Consider the following 20,538-nt stretch of genomic DNA (forward strand, 5'->3'; position numbering starts at 1 on the left):
GATATTTATGTAAGACCTTGGCACTTAATACCCTATTGATACAGATGATGTGTCTGACCATAGTATTTCTTAGAACTATTTTTAGTTGCATCATATAGACTGCTTACATTTTTAACTTTTTTCTCGGGTTTTCACATGGGCCATCTCAAAAATTATCTGTTACTAATTACTGTCACTAATAATTTTGAAAAAATGATATGAAACTAACCTCCAGATTCCCACATTATAATTCATATATTTAAAAATCAGGAAGGAGGGTATCAGTGGGGGGAAAAGGAGAAATATCCGTACCAAAAATAAATTAATAAAAAAAAAAAAAATCAGTGTTTACTTGTCTTCTGTTACAAATGTAATGTCCATTCTGGACCCCTTTCTCCAATATAAGTATAATTGGTTCCCATTTTAATAACACCAGACTATTCACTTAAGAGAGTAATTTGCACTTATAAATAAATTTGATGGTCAGTGGATTCACTTACCTTACAAAAATATATTCTTATTAATCTACTTTACTAAAAGCATTAGCTTTGTTTTTCTTTTTAGTTCTTTATTAAGAAGAAGCCTGAATGTTCACAAAAGTAGACAGAATATTGTAATGAATCTCCAAGTACCAATCACCAGTCAAAATATAATCAACTCATGGCCATTTCTATTCTACCCACAATCCTACCTACATTCCTCTCTAGGCAAACATTGTGTCATCTCATCAGTATATGTTTGAATATGATCTCCAAATTAGTTTTAAAGCATGACCACAGTATGATTATTCCACTTAAATATGATAATTCATAAATATCTAATATCCAGAATGTGTCAAATTTTCAATTATTTCATTGGAATTTTTTTAAGGTTGTTCAAATCATGATCCAATAATTGTACACAATGTGATGGGTTGCTCTATTTCTTTATTTCTTTTACTATTTCTTTATTTATTTAATCCTCACCCAAGGACATTTTTGCATTTCTCTTCAGATAGAGTGGGAGGGAGAGAGGACGGAGAGAGAGAGAGAGAGACATTGATGTGAGAGAGACACATCAAGTGGTTGCCACCCAAACAACCCCAACCGGGGCCAGAGACAAACTGCAACCAAGGTACATGCCCGTAGCAGGAACCGAACCCAGGACTCTGGTCTGCGGGTTGACGCTCCAACAGCTGAGCCAAAGCGGCCAGGGCTCTATGTTTCTTTTAATCTATGATCTTCTTTGGCTTCTCTTTTTGTTCCTAGTAATTTATTTGAAGGAACTGGATTGTTTATACTCTAGAGGTTCCTATACTCAGTATTTTGCTTACTTCATGATATGGTATAGTTTATTGTGTATTCCTCGCCCCACCATTTCTTGAAAATTGGAGGCTGTATTTCTTTTATTTCTTTTCTTTTCTTTTCCTTTTTATTTTCTTTTTTCCTCTTTCTCTTTGTGTGTGTGTGTGTTAGTTCTAGCTATCATTTTAATGGTTGGTTAGATTCCGCCCTATATTTTGCCAACAGTTTGCCTTATTGTGGTTTCCAGGCTTTTATCCAAAGGTCTTTGCATTTTCCTCTAGTGCTACACAATAAAAAAAATTCTAATCTTGCATTTAAATAGCCTGTCCACAAGTCTTTTCGTTGAACTGTGGTTCTTACCATCATGGTTCTCCTCCAAATACACTGGCTTATTAATTTCAACTTTAAAATGTGTTCCTGGATCTAAAAATAATATTCTATATGTGGTCTATTGCTTTTCTTGAACAGGAGAACATCACCCGGAAGTAATTAGACTTGAATCTAATGCTTAATTCTCTTTCTCCTCCTCCCACCCTCAAGTCATCTCCACGTAGGCCAGAGTAGCCCTTTTGGTTTGGGTAAGATAAATACAGATATGTAAGTTGGATCTCTTCCTTCTCTTAATTTCACTATCTGTTGCAGTGGATGATATAACTTGTGTACATAGCTGTTAAGTAGTTTGGCTGTGAATTATTGATCTTTTTCCTTGAGAGCAACAATGGGTCCTCATGTGCTATAGGTTGTCAAAGCAGTGATTTGGGTGAAATAAATGACTATTTTTGCATTAAATTTTGAAATCAAACTCTCCCATAGGTTTGCTACAGAAGCAGTAAAATATGGTTGAAATAATAGTAAGGAAAGAATTTCATATATACTACAATAACCCTTCTCCTGAATCCTGAAGTTATATAATAGTTTAGAAGTTGAGAGAATGACATAACTCATAACTTAAAAAATGTTTTTTCTCAACAAAGTGTTCTAGTAATAAAAATTATTTACATATAGGGTTTCTACCAACAAATATTTTATTTTATGATATTTTAGAGGTTCTTAGACCCAAAGAACACAATTATATACGTGTTATTGTGAACCATATATGATTATATATTAATTAAATGGTAATTTGAAAACATTACATATTTATCAACTTTTTCAAAAGTCTCCATCTTTTTAACAAAGGTATTAAGAATTAATTAAACATATTTCATTATCAAATTACTAAAAATATATGTTTGCGTAGTGATATATACTGTCAAACGGATACCGAACTTGGTAGTTGAAAGTTCATATAAACTTCAGAAAGAGGAACTAACTTTGGCACTTGTCTAGGAATAACTGAGCCTCTGGAAAGAAGATAGAAGGTTATTTATAGTCTTAAACCTTAGTGCTGTTTGAGTCTGATCCAGTCTGTGGCCAGCTCTAACCTCCCCAAAGTAGCATGGTCCAAACCAGAACTGGGCCTATTAACCTCCAGATTAATACCAGGCTAACTATTAGTCTCACACAGCAAAAGGAGGTATTCAACATGACTGTGGGACCAGAGATGTGGGTGTGAATCCTACCTACATCATATATAGCTGTGTGAATTCGGGCAAATTTCTCACTTCTCTAAACCTCAGGTTCCTATTCTATAAAGAGCAAAAATAAAGTATCCATCTCATTTGGTTGTCCTGAGGATTAAATGAGCATATAGTAAGCTTAATACTATGCTTGACATATAATATCTTCTGCATAAATGTGAATTATTATCATTGTTGTTATGATTATCTTTACTAATTTATCATGGCCAGAATTAAAGGATGTTCTTTCCCTAAAATCCTTTGGTGTTCAGCTTTGTCCTAGTTTGAGTTAATCTATTGCTCTGTACTTGAAATACAATTCCATACTTTGTATTTCTTCCTTTCATTTGTCAGATGGAGTCCTCCAGCTTGGAACATTCAGTGGAAATCTATGTGAAGAACTCGTAAGGTTTAAAGACATGCCCTGCATTATGGTTGAATTAGCTCTGGGATAAGTTAAAAGACACATGAATTTTATCCTCAGACCTCCTCTAATCATTAATGATCATGGGACAGTAATAACTCTATGAGCCTCAGTTTTTAAAAAAATGAGGTGAGGACGATGGACTAAAACTCTCTAAGGGGCTACTTAGCTCTAACTTTCTTAAGTACTGCAAGGTGTTTGTTTGCTTTGTGATAAATTGATCAAAAAGCAATCAATAGATGTCATAGGCTACTAAAAGCAGTGTTTACATTTTAATAATGTGTCCAAAAGTGGTAAAAAAGAAAAAAAAGATGAAAGAAAAGAATATTCTAGGATGTACCAAAGACCTATACAAAAGTACACCACTAAAAGATGATTAGATGAGACGAAAAAAGTGAGAATCATGAAAACAAAATGGAAAGGGTGTAGCATGCAAGAAATTTTAGATCACCCCCGAGAATGACTGACGTACTAACGTTAAAAGGTAAGCTCATTTGATTTGGCAGTCTAATTATCATTTCAGAAATATGATTAATAAATCATTCCAGAAAATGATAAGAGCATATAATTGATGTTCAGATGACATAGATCCTATGAACTGTTAAGGCCAGGGAGTAGGAAATGACCATCACCCAGGAACTAAGTGGCATTTTTACATTTTTAATTTATTACTAATTCAATGATTTTTAATGGGTGACTCCAGGAGATCTTCCAAGAACACTTTAAACTCTCCCACAGGGAGAACACAGAAAAAAAAGTTCAATTTCATATTTAGGAATTCTCCTGTAAAATGTTTTATGAGTTAAGTACAAAGGTCTACAGAGCATAATCTACAGACAAGCCAAAAATGTTTTGGCCAAGTGACCTCTTGAATCAGCTGGCAGTCCTGTGCAGAGGTAGAGAAATATATTCATAGGTATCTTAGTAATGTGTGCAGGGCTCAGCAAGAAGCTTTTATAGATAGCACTCTTTAAAACAAACTCAAGGCCAAACTCTAAGAAATAGGAACAAATGCAGTTTATACTTAGTTAATAAATTCTCAACTAAAACTGGTGAAGAGTAAACCTGATATTCTCTTACAGAAAAGAGAAAACACAAACCAGATTTCAGGGAGCTAACTTCTAATCTTGGCAATACTGTGGCCTTGAGCAAGTCACCGAACATCTGAGCTACAGTTTCTATTTCTACCAAATGGAGATAATAATGCTGACTTAATTGAATTGTGTGAGGTTTAACTAAGTAAACACATATAAAGTCCTGAGCAAAATACCTGATATATACAGAAATCTGTCAGCAATTGTTTGTGTTAATTTGTGGTGTCAGACTAAATTTTCCAATGGAAAGCACAAGTAAGACATTTCTCCTTATAAATATAGAAAATCTCCAACTCTGAAATTGCTGTGTGTCTGTAGTCATGTCTACCCACAGAGCCAAAAACTCACGTTCTATTTTTCAGTTGTCTGATTAAAAACAAACCAGCACAGCATTCAGCTTGGAAGCCATTGAGAGCACCACCTGTCCGATTTTCTTACAGCTGTCAGAAGCAAAGTTTAGATCCACCTCCCAAATTTTTACCCCAACTAGAATCAGATTGTGTCTGTATTAACATGCTTTAGTTGTTTTAAAGGGTCGTTTTATTTAAGAAATATATATATAAGTATATATAATACATCTATATTAAACATATATTTTACATATAATGCATATGTAAAACAATTGCTACCATGGTGAAATAGTGAAAATTATAGGCTTTACGAATATGGCATGTACCTTTTCAGAATAAGCATTGAAACAGAAAATATTTGTTTTAATATAAAGATAGAATTCATCATCTGGGGGAAAAGAAACATGAACATGTAAAAAGAATGAGAATATGGCCACTTTTAAATTGCTTTATTTTAAAAATCATGTTGATCTACAGTGACTCTCTGCAGTTCCAAACCTTGTCTCTGAATATCCACCAATAGTAACATATAAACAAATTTCAGGAAGACTTGTCTTAAATTGTATACAAATCTAGATGTGGGTGTATGTATATACTCTAGTTAGAAGGGAAAAACAAATTTAAGACCTACATTTTAAAATATCATTAGGCAAAATGCTCAAAATTATTTTCTAAGTTTAATCATGATATGCAACATTTTAAGCTCATTGTGGTCTCCATCCTTCCAAGCCTTATAATTTTTGCTAGGTAAGATATCAGCCCTGTTACACGACCACAGCTATTTATAGAGGTGTGGGAGACACTAGTAACTAGTAGGGCCTTTGGCATAGCAAAAAAGTTTACACATGCAAAATTTCCAAGAAACCTCTTCTCACTCCCCCAACACACGGATCTGTCCACCTCTCAGGTCCCAAATCCACGTCTCTGATCCCCTATAGAATCATTTGATCAAGATAATGAACTAAAAGCAACATTTTCAGTCAACACATTGACTGTCAATGTGACTGTCAATTTCCACCTTTTTATTCCAGTTGATACAATTGGAAAACGGTAGCGGTACCTTCAGCAGTGATCTCCGTCATGGTGGTTCCAGAAAGGAAGAGGCAGGCCAAGAGTTCCGGTCAAGTGGCAGCTTGCAGAATACTTTAGGATCTGAGAACTCTGATGGGGGGCTTCTGTATGAAAAGTGGGGGCTCTTGGTTTTTCTGGCTGTTCCTGCTGCTCCTTTGTTGTCTTCTTGAACTTCGTCTCTGTTCTGCAGAGTTCTCCCCCTGGAAACAACCTGAGCCCTTTCCAAACAGCACTTGTGGCTCAGGCAGAAGTATCAGCTTCAAATAAAAATAGCCTCATCTCCCTAGGACTCTTCAGCACTTTTTTTTTTTTTTTTGGCACTGGGGAAACACACACACACACACACACACACACACACACACCCCACACACCAGCTCCCCAGCCCCAGAGAGATATAGGCCAAAAGAAGAGATAGAATAAAAAAAAGTCAAAGGAACCAAAAAGTACTGCCTAAGACCTTGTAGTTTTCCTAAGATAATTACAGATCTTGGGGTCTATGTCAGAAAACACAAAATAAAGAGTTGCAAGTAATCTTATCCATGATAGCTCAGATTTATTCTTAGTGCCCTTAATGCTGAGAACATTCCTCTTTCCCTTATTTGGTGTGGGGAGGGTCCGGTAATGTCTAGAAGAGGCAAAGTGGAGGGTATTCTGAAGTCATTCTCTCAACCTCGATTCCCTATTAGTCTAAATCCACTCAGCAAGTGTAGTTATTTATATAGAGCTACACTTAAAGTTACAACTATTAAATCCTGACGCCTCCTTGTCAGAGATTGAGATTTTTTCAAACACCAGTCAATTAGAAATATATAATATGAAGTTATATTGACACATGAGAACAGAAAAATTCCTAGATTTTTTTGTTGTTGTTCACTTTACTATCTTACTAAAAACAAAGTATCTGAACTTATTGACGCAATAGAAAGGGAAGGTGACACAACGTTTGGAAATCCACAGCCACATTTTAGTAAAAGATTTCACCTTTTCCCTACTTCAACTTCAAGAAAAATAAAATAAAAATGAGTATAGCAGCTAACAATTAGCCAGATTGGCTGATTAGCATTTCATCTTTCCACTCGTAGCCAGGTGTTAATGAGCAGAGAAATATTCAGTGGTTGGTGGTTGGAAGAAGAAGGAGAATCAAAGGGCATCGATAATCACAAATTCTAGCCAATCTGTTACTAATAAAGGGCTGACTTACCTTGTCTTTTATTTTATTCCCTTAGTCAACCTAACAGATGTTTGTAGTTTAAACTTTTAGCCTTAACTTGCTTCCCTTGGTTGTCAGACCCTCTTGGATTTGTATGGTATTTCAGAGATCATAAAGGAAAGTCACGTATGTTGTTTTAATATTTGAGATTCCAAAAAGTGCAGCAACAGCTCTTTCCATAGACTGTGACCTCCTGATCGTCAGCAGTTCTGTATCTGCTGCCCAATTCCTTGCACAATAGGAAGTGTTTATATGCCCGCTGAATAAAAAGATAACTAAGTAAACACTCTCAATTCACAAAAGGGGAAATAATTCCAGGTCGTGCTCGTTATTTTATAAAACATCCTACACCTAAGACTGGGTTTAGAGGCTTGTCACTATAAGTCTGACACCTTGCCATGAGGTAAGACTTAGTTGCAGACACTACCATTTGCAGGTAAATGGGATCCTTGCAAATTAGGCCCACCAGGAGATGGAAAGAGGCAAAGTCCTCCCAGCACCCTACTGGAACTAGGGGTTGGTATCGTCTTTCTATGGTGGAGAGGGTGTAGCCTAAAAACAGAACTCCACTCACTTGGCCCCCAAAGGCATCTCCATTAATTTCCACAGTGCTTCCAATTTCAAGAAAAGAGTACTTTCCATCTCCATTTGTCATAAAATTTTAGTCTTTCACTGTAGTTAACTAAAGAATTAATACTTTTTTATGTAACTCATTAAGAATTTAATTGGGTCAGGGGTTAAATAAAATAAGCTGACTCAGAGGGATAACACACACACACACACACTTATTTAATAAAAGTTGAAATAAGACTATAGTGCAAGACCACTAAATTCCCAGTGTTTGATGTTACTCTTAAAGTCTCATCACTAACTTCAGGTTATACATACTAGAAGGAAAAAAGAAGAGTAAAAAAAAATTCTAGCCAATAAACATGTTAAAAAACATTTGTTGGATGAGTTGGAAATCTTATTTGACATTAAGAAATCAGTATATTTCTCATTTTGAAAAGTTATTAGAACTATTTCAAATTATTTTAAACTCAATTCATAAGATATAGCTTGAAGTTTCTAATGGAACTCTGTGAAGCTTTTCAAAATCAAGTAATTGACTTTTTTCTAAGGATATACACTCCTCTCTCTTCAGAACACTCAAAGAATAAAACATTATAAACAAATACATTAGCCTTTCTTTTTTTTAAATTTTTTTCCTTTATTGATTTTAGAGAGAGAGGAAGGGAGAGGTAGAGAGAGATGGAAACATCAATGAGAGAGAGAACATTGATTGGCCATCTCCTGCACGCCCCTTACTGAGGGTTTGGCCCACAACCTGGGCATGTACCCTGACTGGGAATTGAACCAGCGACCTCTTGGTGCTCAACCACTGAGCCATACCAGCCAGGCCAACCAAATACATTAGTCTTTCTTCATTTTTTTTTTCCCAGTGTTCTTAAAAATGAATTTTAAGAGGTATTCATTTTGAAGAGACTTTTTCAGTTAATTGGGCTCTTTCAACATGACCTGAAAGTGATGATTCTCTCTTCTCAGTAATAGCTATGATGTATTCTCATGTTTTCATTTCTCTAGGATTGGCACAGATAGACTTATCCTGGTTTTATATACATGAATAACTATATGTGAAACCAAGGATCTTTATGAATTGGATTAAATTTATCTTTAGCTCTGGCTTGTTGGCCCAGTGGTTAGAGTGTCAGCCTGCACACCAGAGGGTCAGAGTTTCAGTCCCAGGAAGGGCATTTACCCGAGTTGCAGGTTCTAAGCCCAGCATGGGTCAGGATCATGGAAGAGGCAATCAATTGATGTGTCTTTTTCATATCAATGTTTCTCTCTCCCTCTCTCCCTCTCTCCTTCCCTCCCTCCCTTCCACACTATCTAAAAAACAATGAAAAAATATCCTCGAGTGAAGATTAAAAAAAAAAAAAAGACGAAAAAAGAAATTTTGCGCTCTATCTATTATCTATCATCTATCTCTATCTATCTATCTATCTATCTATCTATCTATCTATCTATCTATCTATCTATCTATCAAATCTATCAGGGACCTAGCCTTTCCCCTAGATAATCAGCAACCCTTGAGACAGCAGAAGACAATAGCTGGGACCTAATTAATAATCACAAGGTTTGGACCTCTGGCAGGCTAAAGATAACATTGTGACCTAAGTTATGTTTTAGCTAAGCTGGAACAAGCCCCTGGCTCCTTCCTCATGAAACTAGACAAAGGGATGTGGGACAAGACCTCAGAGCTGTCCTCAGGACCTGAAGAAATGAATTATTACCCTTACCTCACAAATCAGCTCCCAGGTCAACCTTGTACCCCCTAACCCAGGATGTCCAGTGATTTTGCCCCATATAACCTGTGATCTACACGCCAGCCATTGAGGTGTTTGAGCATTTGAGCATTCGCTTCCCATTCTCCAGGGTGGCACCATTCATAATAAAATAACCAATATTTCTCCATTGCAATTCTCTGTGTCTAGTGTCTGGCTCTGCCAGTGCTGGGTGGATGAAATCTTTCTGCTCCATAGCATATACATACAAACCACTGTTCTTGTCATTATTAACTAATCAAGTCTACATAAGCCAATGCTAAATCATGAAAGTCTGTTCTCCTGTTAAATGTTTCATTTAGTTCAGCTCCCTCTCCAAGCTGATTATACTGATCATTACTCCTCGTGGTTTTTACTAGGTTTTCTAAATATTCAAGTTAGTAGACAAAATTATTCATCCTTAGAGAATTTTTTAGTTTTTTTACTGATTTTAGAGAATGTGAGAGGGAGAGAGAATCATCCATAAGTTGCCTTCTCACACACTCCCCAACCCTGAATCAAACTCATAACCCCAGTATGTGCCCTGACCGTGACCCTTCTGTGCAGGGGAGGATGCTCCAACCAACTAAGCCACCTGGCCAGGGCCCTTAGAGCAATTAAAAATAATCTGGCTATTCTATCAGCTATTATCATAAACTAACAATCAGCAAGATGTATACTGTATTTGACTATGAACATGATATTTTTCCCACATTGAATTTCAGAATGTAAAAGATTCAGGAGGTAAGCAGAGAGATTTTGAAGATTTCCTATTTTCACCAAAAAATTATAAAATAGAACAATAATTTTAAATGCTTTTTTTAAATAGATATAAAAATTAAATGAAAAGAGATATAATTTGGAGTAAATAGCTACTTACCATGAGTCTCAATTTCTCAAGGATTAGAGATAGCTGAGAGAACATCAAGTTTTAAGATTACTTCTCAATATCTTCTGTTTCTCAATTTACAGACACAAAACAGCTTATAGTTGAATACTCTATACATGGATTGGTGGTAAATAGAAATAAAGAAATTTAAAAAACATTTTGTACAATATTACACATTTAGATTGCAAGTAAATCTATGGGCTACCTAACTGGGATAGAAAGTGCTCTTTAGCCCTGGCCAGTTTGGCTCAGCGGTTAGAGCGTCGGCCTGCGGTCCGGAGAGACCCGGGTTCGGTTCCCGCTAAGGGCACGTACTTCCGTTGCAGTTTGTCCCCGGCCCTGGTTGGTCGTGCGGGTGGCAGCCACTCGATGTGTCCCTTCACGTTGATGTTTCTCACTCTCTCTCCCTTCCTCTCTCTCCCTCCCATTCTATCTGTACAAAAAATGGAAAAATATCCTCGGGTGAGGATAAAAAAAAAAAAAAGAAAGAAAGAAAGTGCTCTTTACTTGGATCTTAAAATAATAATAAGCAGAACTTTTTTGTGAGCTTGAGTTTTCAGGTTAATTTTTTTTTTTTTTTTTTTTTTTCTAATTTATTTTATTTTTTTTTTTTTTTTTTTTTATTTATTAATTTTTGTTACAAATGATTCTCCTTTTTTCCCCCAGTGGTTCCCCCCTCCCCCTTCCCTCCCCGCCCCTTCCCCCGATTGTTGTCCATGTCCACTGTTCATGCCTATATGCATATAAATTCTGTTGTTCATCCCTCTCTCAGCTCCCCACTCCTTAGGGGATTGTCCTCAAACTGTTATGTTCATTATATTCCAGAAATCAGTGAGATCATATGAAATTTGTCTTTCTCTGCTTGGCTTGTTTCACTCAGGATGATACTTTCCAGGTCCCTCCATGTAGTCTCAAAGGACAAGAGATCTTTCTTTCTTACCGCTGCGTAGTACTCCATTGTGTATATGTACCACAGCTTTTTAATCCATTCGTCTACTGATGGGCACTTGGGCTATTTCCAGATCTTAGCGATTGTAAATAGTGCTGCTACAAAGATGGGGGTACATATATTCTTTCTGATTGGTGTTTCAGGCTTCTTAGGGTATATTCCTAGAAGTGGGATCACTGGGTCAAATGGGAGTTCAATTTTTAATTTTTTGAGGTGACACCATATTGTTTTCCATAGTGGCTGCACCAGTCTGCATTCCCACCAACAGTGTACTAGAGTCCCCTTTTCTCCACACCCTCGCCAACACTTGTTGTTTGATGATTTGTTGATGGCGGCCATTCTGACCGGTGTGAGGTGATACCTCATTGTTGTTTTGATTTGCATCTCTCTGATGATTAGTGATGATGAACATTTCTTCATATGTCTCTTAGCCATTTGTATGTCCTGTTTGGAGAGGTGTCTATTTAGTTCCTCTGCCCATTTTTTAATTGGATTCTTTGTCTTCCTTTTGTGGAGTTGTATGAGCACTCTATATGTATTGGAAATTAACCCCTTATCTGATATATCATTGGCAATTATGCTCTCCCATACAGTGGGTAGCCTTTCCGTTTTGATGATTGTATCTTTCGCTGTGCAGAAGCTTTTGAGTTTGATGTAGTCCCATGTGTTCATCTTCTCCTTTGTTTCTATTGCCTTAGGTGATGTGTCAGTAAAAATTCTGCTGTGTATTATGTCTGAGATTTTGTTGCCCACAGTCTCCTCTAGGATTTTTATGGATTCATGGGTTACATTTAAGTCTTTTATCCATTTTGAGTTTATTTTGGTGTAGGGTGTAAGTTGATGGTCTAGTTTCATTTTTCGGCAAGTAGCTGTCCAATTTTCCCAGCACCATTTATTAAAGAGGCTGTCCTTACTCCACTGTATGCTCTTGCCACCTTTGTCAAATATTAATTGAGCATATTGCCTTGGGTCCATTTCTGGGTTCTCTATTCTGTTCCACTGGTCTATATACCTGTTCTTGTGCCAGTACCAGGCTGTTTTGATTATGGTGGCTTTGTAGTATAACCTGAAATCTGGTATTGTGATCCCTCCAACTTTGTTCTTCCTTTTCAAGATTGCTGTGGCTATTCGAGGCCTTTTTTGGTTCCATATGAACTTTTGAAGTAATTGTTCTAATTCTTTGAAGTATGCCGTTGGTATTTTGATGGGGATTGCGTTGAATCTATAGATTGCTTTGGGTAATATGGACATTTTAATGATGTTAATTCTCCCAATCCATGAACAGGGTATGTTCTTCCACTTTTTTACATCTTGCTCTATTTCATTTTTCAAAGATCTGTAGTTTTCTGCGAATAGGTCCTTTATCTCTTTGGTTAAGTTTATTCCTAGGTATCTTAATTTTTTTGCCGCAATGGTAAATGGGATTGTTTGCCTAGTTTCTCTTTCTGTGAGTTCATCATTGGTGTATAAGAATGCCATCGATTTCTTGACGTTAATTTTGTATCCTGCTACTTTGCCAAATTCATTTATTAAGTCTAGTAAGCTTTTGGTGGAGTCTTTGGGATTTTCTATGTACAGTATCATGTCATCTGCAAATAATGACAATTTCACTTCCTCCTTTCCAATTTGGATCCCTTTTATTTTTTCTTCCTGTCTGATTGCTGTGGCTAAGACTTCCAGTACTATGTTAAATAGGAGTGGCGAAAGTGGGCATCCTTGCCTTGTTCCTGTTCTTAAGGGAAATGCTTTTAGTTTTTGCCCATTGAGTATGATGTTGGCTGTAGGTCTTTCATATATGGCCTTTATTATGTCTAGGTATGATCCCTCAATTCCCACACTGGTGAGCGTTTTTATCAGAAATGGATGCTGGATTTTGTCAAAGGCTTTTTCAGCATCTATTGATATGATCATGTGGTTTTTATTCTTCAATTTATTTATGTGGTGTATCACATTTATGGATTTGCGAATATTGTACCAGCCTTGCATCCCTGGGATGAATCCCACCTGGTCATGGTGGATAATTTTTCTGGAGTATTGCTGGATTCGATTTGCTAGTATTTTGTTCAGGATTTTGGCATCTATGTTCATCAGGGATATTGGCCTGTAGTTTTCTTTCTTTGTTGTGTCTTTTTCTGGTTTTGGAATTAGAGTTATGCTGGCTTCATAAAACGAGTTTGGCAGTCTTCCTTCTTCTTGAATTTTTTGAAATAGTTTGAGGAGAATGGGTATTAGTTCTTCTTTGAATGTTCGGTAAAACTCCCCTGTGAAGCCATCTGGGCCTGGGCTTTTGTTTGCTGGAAGAGTCTTGATTACATCTTCAATTTCCTCTGTTGTTATTGGTCTGTTCAAGTTTTCAATCTCTATCTGATCCAATTTTGGGAGGCTATGTGTTTCTAAAAATTTGTCCATTTCGCTTAGATTTTCGAATTTGTTGCCGTATAATTTTTCATAGTAGTTGTTAACGATCTTTTGTATTTCTGTAGGGTCAGTTGTTATCTCTCCTGTTTCATTTCTGATTTTATGTATTTGGGTTCTCTCTCTTTGTTTCTTGGTGAGTCTAGCTAAGGGTCCATCAATCTTGTTTATCTTTTCAAAAAACCAGCTCTTTGTTTTATTGATCCTCTGGATTGTTTTTTTGGTCTCTATGTCGTTTATTTCTGCTCTGATCCTTACTATTTCTTTTCTTCTGCTTGCTCTGGGGTTTTCTTTTTGTTTACTCTCTAGTTCTTTAAGTTGTGAGGTTAGGTAGTCTATTAGAGATTTTTCTTCTTTTTTGAGGTAGGCCTGTAGTGCTATAAACTTCCCTCTCAGAACTGCTTTTGCTGCATCCCATAGATTTTGTATTGTTGTGTCCTCATTTTCATTGGTTTCCAGGAAGTTTTTGATTTCTTCCTTGATTTCCTCGGTGACCCATTCATTGTTTAATAACATTCTATTTAGCTTCCATGTGTTAAAATGTCTTTGTATGTTCTTCTTGCAATTGATTTCTAGTTTCATACCATTGTGGTCTGAGAAGATGCTTGTTATAATTTCAATCTTCTTGAACTTGTAGAGACTTAGTTTGTGCCCTAACATGTGGTCTATCTTTGAGAATGTTCCATGTGCACTTGAGAAGAATGTGAATTCTGTAGTTTTGGGGTGTAGTTCTCTGTAGATATCTATTAAATCCATTTGGTCTAGTGCTTCATTTAGAGTCTCTGTTTCCTTGCTAATTTTTTGTCTAGAGGATCTATCCAGTGATGTGAGCGGGGTGTTGAAGTCCCCTGTTATGATTGTATTGCTATCGATTTCTCCTTTGAAGTCCTCCAGAAGATTTTTAATATATTTTGGTGCTCCTATATTGGGTGCATATATGTTTATCAATGTTATATCTTCCTGTTGGATAGATCCTTTCAATATTATGTAGTGGGCTTCTTTGTCTCTAGTTATGGCCTTCAATCTGAAGTCTATTTTATCAGATATCAGTATTGCTACCCCAGCTTTTTTTTCTTTTCCATTTGCTTGAAAGATTTTTTTCCATCCCTTCACTTTCAATCTGTGTGAGTCTTTTGTTGTGAGGTGGGTTTCTTGTAAACAGCATATAGATGAGTCTTGCTTTCTTATCCAATCAGCTACTCTGTGTCTTTTTATGGGAGCATTCAGTCCATTTACATTTAAGGTGGTTATTGATATGTACTTATTTATTTCCATTTTTGTTTAGTGTGGTTCTATTTTTCTTCCCATTTCTCCTGGTAATTACAGCAGTCCTTTTAACATTTCTTGCAGTGCTGGTTTGGTGCTAATGTACTCCCTTAGCCTTATTTTGTCTGGGAAGCTCTTTATTTGACCTTCTATTTTGAACGATAGCCTTGCTGGGTAGAGTAGTCTTGGATTCAGATCCTTGTTTTTCATGACCTTGATTACTTCATGCCATTCCCTTCGAGCCTGTAATGTTTCTTGTGAGAAGTCAGCTGAGAGCCTTATGGGGGTTCCTTTGTAGGTAACCTGTTGCTTATCTCTTGCTGCTTTTAGGATTCTCTCTTTGTCTTGAATTTTTGGCAGTTTGATTACTATGTGTCTTGGTGTGGGCCTGTTTGGGTTCTTCTTACTTGGGGCTCTCTGAGCTTCTTGAACTTGAATGCCTTCTTCCTTCACCAAATTAGGGAAGTTTTCTGTCACTATTTCTTTGAATATATTCTCTAGCCCTCGCTTACTTTCTTCTTCTTCAGGGACTCCTATGATACGAATATTATTACGTTTCCAGTTGTCCCACAATTCTCTTAAGCTCTCTTCTTGTTTCTTAATCTTTTTTTCCTTTTGGTTTTCTGATTGGTTGATTTCTTCTAGCCTGTCTTCTAATTCACTGATCCGGTCCTCAGCTTCCCCTACTCTGCTTTTTAGACCTTCCAGTGTGTTTTTCATTTCTGATATGTCATTCTTCATTTCTTCCTGTTGGTTTTTCATTTCCAGATGGTTTATTTTCAACATTTCTATGTCTTTACTCATGTTGCTCATGTCCTTACACATGCTGTTGAGCTTCCGCAACATCATGGCTCTAAATTCTAGTTCTGTTAACTTGCTTAACTGCACCTCATTTATTTCATCTTCTGTAGAGGTCTCTTGATCTTTCATTTGGCTTTTGTTTCTGTTTCTCACCATTTTGGTTATCACAGTGGGCTTTGGAGTCTGCCAAGTTTTCCCAGTGGGTGTTTGTGTTTTGCTGTTTGTGGCTCCCTCTCCTGGATTTGGATGCACCAGAGAGGACCCACTTTAATCCCGCCAAGTCCCCTGTTCTCCGGGAGTCTGTGTGGCTCCAGCGGAGAGTTTAGCAGGCTATAGCGTTAGGAGGGCCCATGCAGGGTGGCAAGGGAGATGGTGGGAATAATTTCCAGCCAAGTTCCCTGGTCCCGCCCAGTTCCCTGGGGGCCGTGAGTCCGTGGGGCTTCAGCGGCTGCAGAGTTTCCAGGGCCGTGCAACGTTCGCAGGTCCCACCGAGTTGCCTGGGGGCCAGGAGTCTATGCGGCTTCAGCGGCTACAGGGCCTTGCACAGCAGGAGGGGAGGCAGTAGAATTAATTTTCCGCCTAGTTCCCCGGTCCCTCCGAGTTCCCTGGTCCCGCCCAGTTCCTTGGGGGCCAGGAGTCTGTGCGGCTCCAGCGGAGAGCCTAGCCTAGCCGGCTGCAGAGTTTCCAAGGCCGTGCACGGCAGGGAGGGAGGCGGTAGCGTTAACTCTCCACCGCGTTCCCCGGTCCCACCGAGTTGCCTGGGGTCTGCGAGTCTGTGCGGCTTCAGCAGAGAGCCTAGCCTAGCCGGCTGCGAGTCTGTGCGGCTCCAGCAGAGAGCCTAGCCTAGCCGGCTGCGAGTCTGTGCGGCTCCAGCGGAGAGCCTAGCCTAGCCGGCTACAGGGTTTCCAGGCCGTGCACGGCGGGGAGAGAGGCGGTAGACTTAATTTTCCGCCGCGTTCCCCGGTCCCACCGAGTTGCCTGGGGGCCAGGAGTCTGTGCGGCTTCAGCGGCTACAGGGCCTTGCACGGCAGGAGGGGAGGCAGTAGAATTAATTTTCCGCCTAGTTCCCCGGTCCCTCCGAGTTCCCTGGTCCCGCCCAGTTCCTTGGGGGCCAGGAGTCTGTGCGGCTCCAGCGGAGAGCCTAGCCTAGCCGGCTGCAGAGTTTCCAAGGCCGTGCAGGGCAGGGAGGGAGGCGGTAGCGTTAACTCTCCACCGCGTTCCCCGGTCCCACCGATTTGCCTGGGGTCTGCGAGTCTGTGCGGCTTCAGCAGAGGGCCTAGCCTAGCCGGCTGCGAGTCTGTGCGGCTTCAGCGGAGAGCCTAGCCTAGCCGGTTGCGAGTCTGTGCGACTTCAGCGGAGAGCCTAGCCTAGCCGGCAACAGGGTTTCCAGGCCGGGCACGGTGGAAAGAAAGACGGTAGAGTTAACTTCCCCTCTAGTTCCCTGGCCCCTGCCCAGGCCGCTGCGGACCCTGGGCTCTTGGTCCCCTCTCCCGTCCTCGCAAGCCTACCAGGACAGAGTGGGTGTTTCTGGTTAAGTGGTCCTCCAAGGTGTCCTTCAGCTGCCCTTTCCTGACGGTTTGCCTTTGTTTTCGTTGTAAATCCAGTTTGGTCTTGGGAGACGGTCTGGGTCCCTCCATTCACTTCGCCGCCATTTTCCCTCCCCCAGGTTAATTTTAATAGAAGACAAACATACATAATCAACTGGGTTGATTTAGGGGGAAAAGGAGCAGAGGTTGGGGACAGAGTGTCATAATATAAGGAAGTTTTATATTTGAGCCAACAGAGTGTAAGCTACCTGTTTCACTGGTTGAAGTAACTTACCAGGAGAAATATACAAAAGCAAAATGCTTTACTTTTAGCCCAGTAGGTAAAGAAAAACTTGCAAAAACAAATTGACACAGCACAAATTTAATATTGGCTTTTTAAACTTTAGAATGAAGAAGTATAAAAGAAACTCAAAACATTGAAAGTGAACTTAAGGCCATTTGATTGTATTCGCTTTCATCTGACCTGGAAATCCCGTACGTGACCTAGAAATTCCTCTGAAGTTCACTTGATAAACTTAGTCTTCAGAATCACAGGAAAGGCCTCAAATGAACCATTAGTTAATAAATCTTATTTTATCTTAACACTGCTGTTGAGTTCAGTTTCAATTGTTTTGTGTTCTATTTGTGTCAAGGAAAATCTCTTTCTCTTCTCATTACTTTCTCTAAGTGGCCTGTGCTCATTTCTTTAACCAAGGGTTGAAAGTCATTCCATAGGTTTGGCTTGCCATCTGATTATTTAGAAACTGTTATCCAGCTCGTTTCAAATGACAGAAGGCATTCCAGTGCAATTAAAAACGTTCCTCTCTTTAACTCTGACTCATGAATAGCTGTCTCCAATATCAGGCTTCTTTCCTCACACACATTTGACATTGTCAAACATTCTCTTAGAAATTGGCCTACGTCAATCCAGTCTTCAATTAACAAAGGCAATGATGCCCCTTCCATCTTAGAGACTCCGTTCTCTGAGGAGCTGGCTTCTGCCCATGACCACTGTCGCCTTTACAAGGATCTGCAATGTCCTGTAGCAGGTGGCCCCTGTGGAGTCCATAATTTAGCTCACTGTCGTCTGCTCTGAAGTCCATCACAGACGACCAGTTTGTAGTCCTAGTTGCTATTTCACAGCAATTTATCCTTTTACTTTTTTTATTTTTCTATATAAGCACAAATACCTGTCTTATAAAATATAAAACATCTGCTGACCAGTTCTTAAATAAAAATTTCTTCCTCTTGAAAAATAACTTAAATGGGCATTTCTATTTGCTAAGTTTGAAAAAGTTCACAAGGTCATCATTTGGTTCTTTACATTTTGATGTTTGAACTCTCAACAGTATAATCTGTTATATCGCTTATATCATTAATGAATACCACCCAGAGTCACTAACTGTGTGAGCTTACTTAAAAATAAGAAAATAATTTATAATAATTAATTCCACTGCTCAATAAATGTCTTAGCATTTTACTCTGCCCTCACCAAAATGCTAGATTCTAGTGATACCAAGATGAATGAGGATTTTGCTTTCAAGGAGTTCATAGTCTTATAGAAGAGTAAAAGAAATATACCTACCAAACATCATAACACAGCATGATAAGTTCTAGAGCAGAGTAAACACTATTCACTGTGTGACAGAAAAGGAGATTTAATGCAACAAGAAAGGATTTAAGAGGAAGGAAATACTGGAGTTGGGTCTTGAAGTATAGAGATTATTTAAATAAATGGTTAATTGAAGACATACTTCCCAAGTAGAAAAAAAACAATTCCGAAAAAAATAATAAAGATCGAAACATAATTAACTTTAACAAGTTCAGTAAGATTTATTTACAGTGTGCTTGGGAGGAAGCCATAGAAGAAGAAACAGGAGAATAAATAAGAGCCAGAGACTGAAGTTTTTTGTAAGGCATACTAAAGTGTTTGTGGGGTAATTGAGAGATCAGAATTGAAAAGAGAACTAAAATACACTTCAAGGAAGCTTATATAAAAAGCAAAGGTGTAAGATGGATGGAGGATTAGAGGGGACACTGGGTAAAGTGGGAGAATTTTTTTAAAGATCAAAGATCTTGACTATATTTTATTAAGGAAAGAAATACAGGAATGAGGGAGCAGAAATTAATGAAATAGGAGACAGAAAAAAAAAAGGCTATAGAGAAAGCTTTAAGCAGATTAAAGGGTAACATTAAAAATCATGTACAGAGCCTGGCTGGTGTGGCTCAGTGGTTGAACACTGAGTTACCCATGCACCAAGGAGTCACCAGTTTGATTCCCAGTCAGGGCCCAAGCCTAGGTTGTGGGTCAGATCCGCAGTGGGGGGCACGAGGCGGCCAATCAATGTTTCTATCTCTCTCTTCCTCTCTCTCTCATATCAATAAAGAAAAAAGTTTTGTTTTTAAATCGTGTGGAGAGTACTTTTAAAGAGAAACAAAACTCTTAATAAAGTAAAAAGAATTAAGATTGGGACAAATATGAATAATTTTTGAATTGGAAAAGGGGAAAATGGAAGGAATTCATGCCTGATGGCATCATTTCCTCTGAGTCAATGTCATCTGCTGAGATGGCAGGACTGGAGGTTAGAATGATATCTCGAAGAGCATTCTGAAGGTTTAAAAAAAAAATAAAATGCAGAGGCCAAGAGGGTGGCAGCTTCCTAAGAATTGCGGAGTTCTACTGAGAGACCAGGTGGGCTTAGAAACCATACGTTTATGGCAGCAAATCTAGACTTATAGTAGTTAGGGTAATTAAAAGACAAAGAAAAAAAGACCTCCAGATACACCTCTCAATCAGAATAAAACATGCGTCCTTCTCAGGTTCACAGTCCACAGGGGTGTTCCAGGTTAGTGGGCAGCTATTCTCCACAGGGTCATTCAGAGATCCAGGGTGCTGGCAGTTCTGCCATCTTTATGTGACTTGCAAAGTCGTCCTTGTCATTCCTACTGCAGCCAGCCAAAGGCGGGAAGGCGCGAGGGGCTGTCCGGGTCAGGCCTGGAAGAGAATGGAGCGCTGCTGCCCCTGTTCCATGACGGGAGTTTTGAGCGTGCTAATCGCAAGGGGGCAGAGCTGGGGGTGGCAGTGACATCACACTAAGACACTGTTACTAGGGGTGAAATCACCACATGAGCACTTTGGAATTTCTAAGACCATGTTAATGTATTAAGCATTGAGATAGAGAAGTAGCTAGTTAAAAGGAAATCACTGGGCATGTGCGGACTTCAGGAATGTTTTAGCTGAAATTTAACTAAGGCGAGGATATGAGAAAAGCAGAGCAGAGATGACAGTTTTGGAGAAAATGCATTTTTTATTTAAAGCATTGTCTAAGGAGTATCCTTTTGCATTCAGGATATGGATTACCCTTAACTTCTAAAGACTTGATGAGTTGCAAAATATG

At 38.7% G+C, this 20,538-nt stretch overlaps 1 protein-coding gene across 1 annotated transcript in view; it reads right to left on the bottom strand.

Annotated features, from left to right (window-relative positions):
* The window catches only part of LOC118621540 (triadin-like), a 93,403-nt gene extending 87,416 nt beyond the window's left edge, over window positions 1-5,987 (bottom strand). The window contains 1 exon segment of the mRNA XM_036248856.1: window positions 5,750-5,987. Coding sequence (XP_036104749.1) covers window positions 5,750-5,771 — 22 coding nt within the window. The 5' untranslated portion in view covers window positions 5,772-5,987.
* Window positions 5,988-20,538: the final 14,551 nt, after the last annotated feature.

The sequence above is a fragment of the Molossus molossus genome, unplaced genomic scaffold (assembly GCF_014108415.1).
Source record: "Molossus molossus isolate mMolMol1 unplaced genomic scaffold, mMolMol1.p scaffold_m16_p_8, whole genome shotgun sequence".
NCBI classification, from domain to species: domain Eukaryota; kingdom Metazoa; phylum Chordata; class Mammalia; order Chiroptera; family Molossidae; genus Molossus; species Molossus molossus.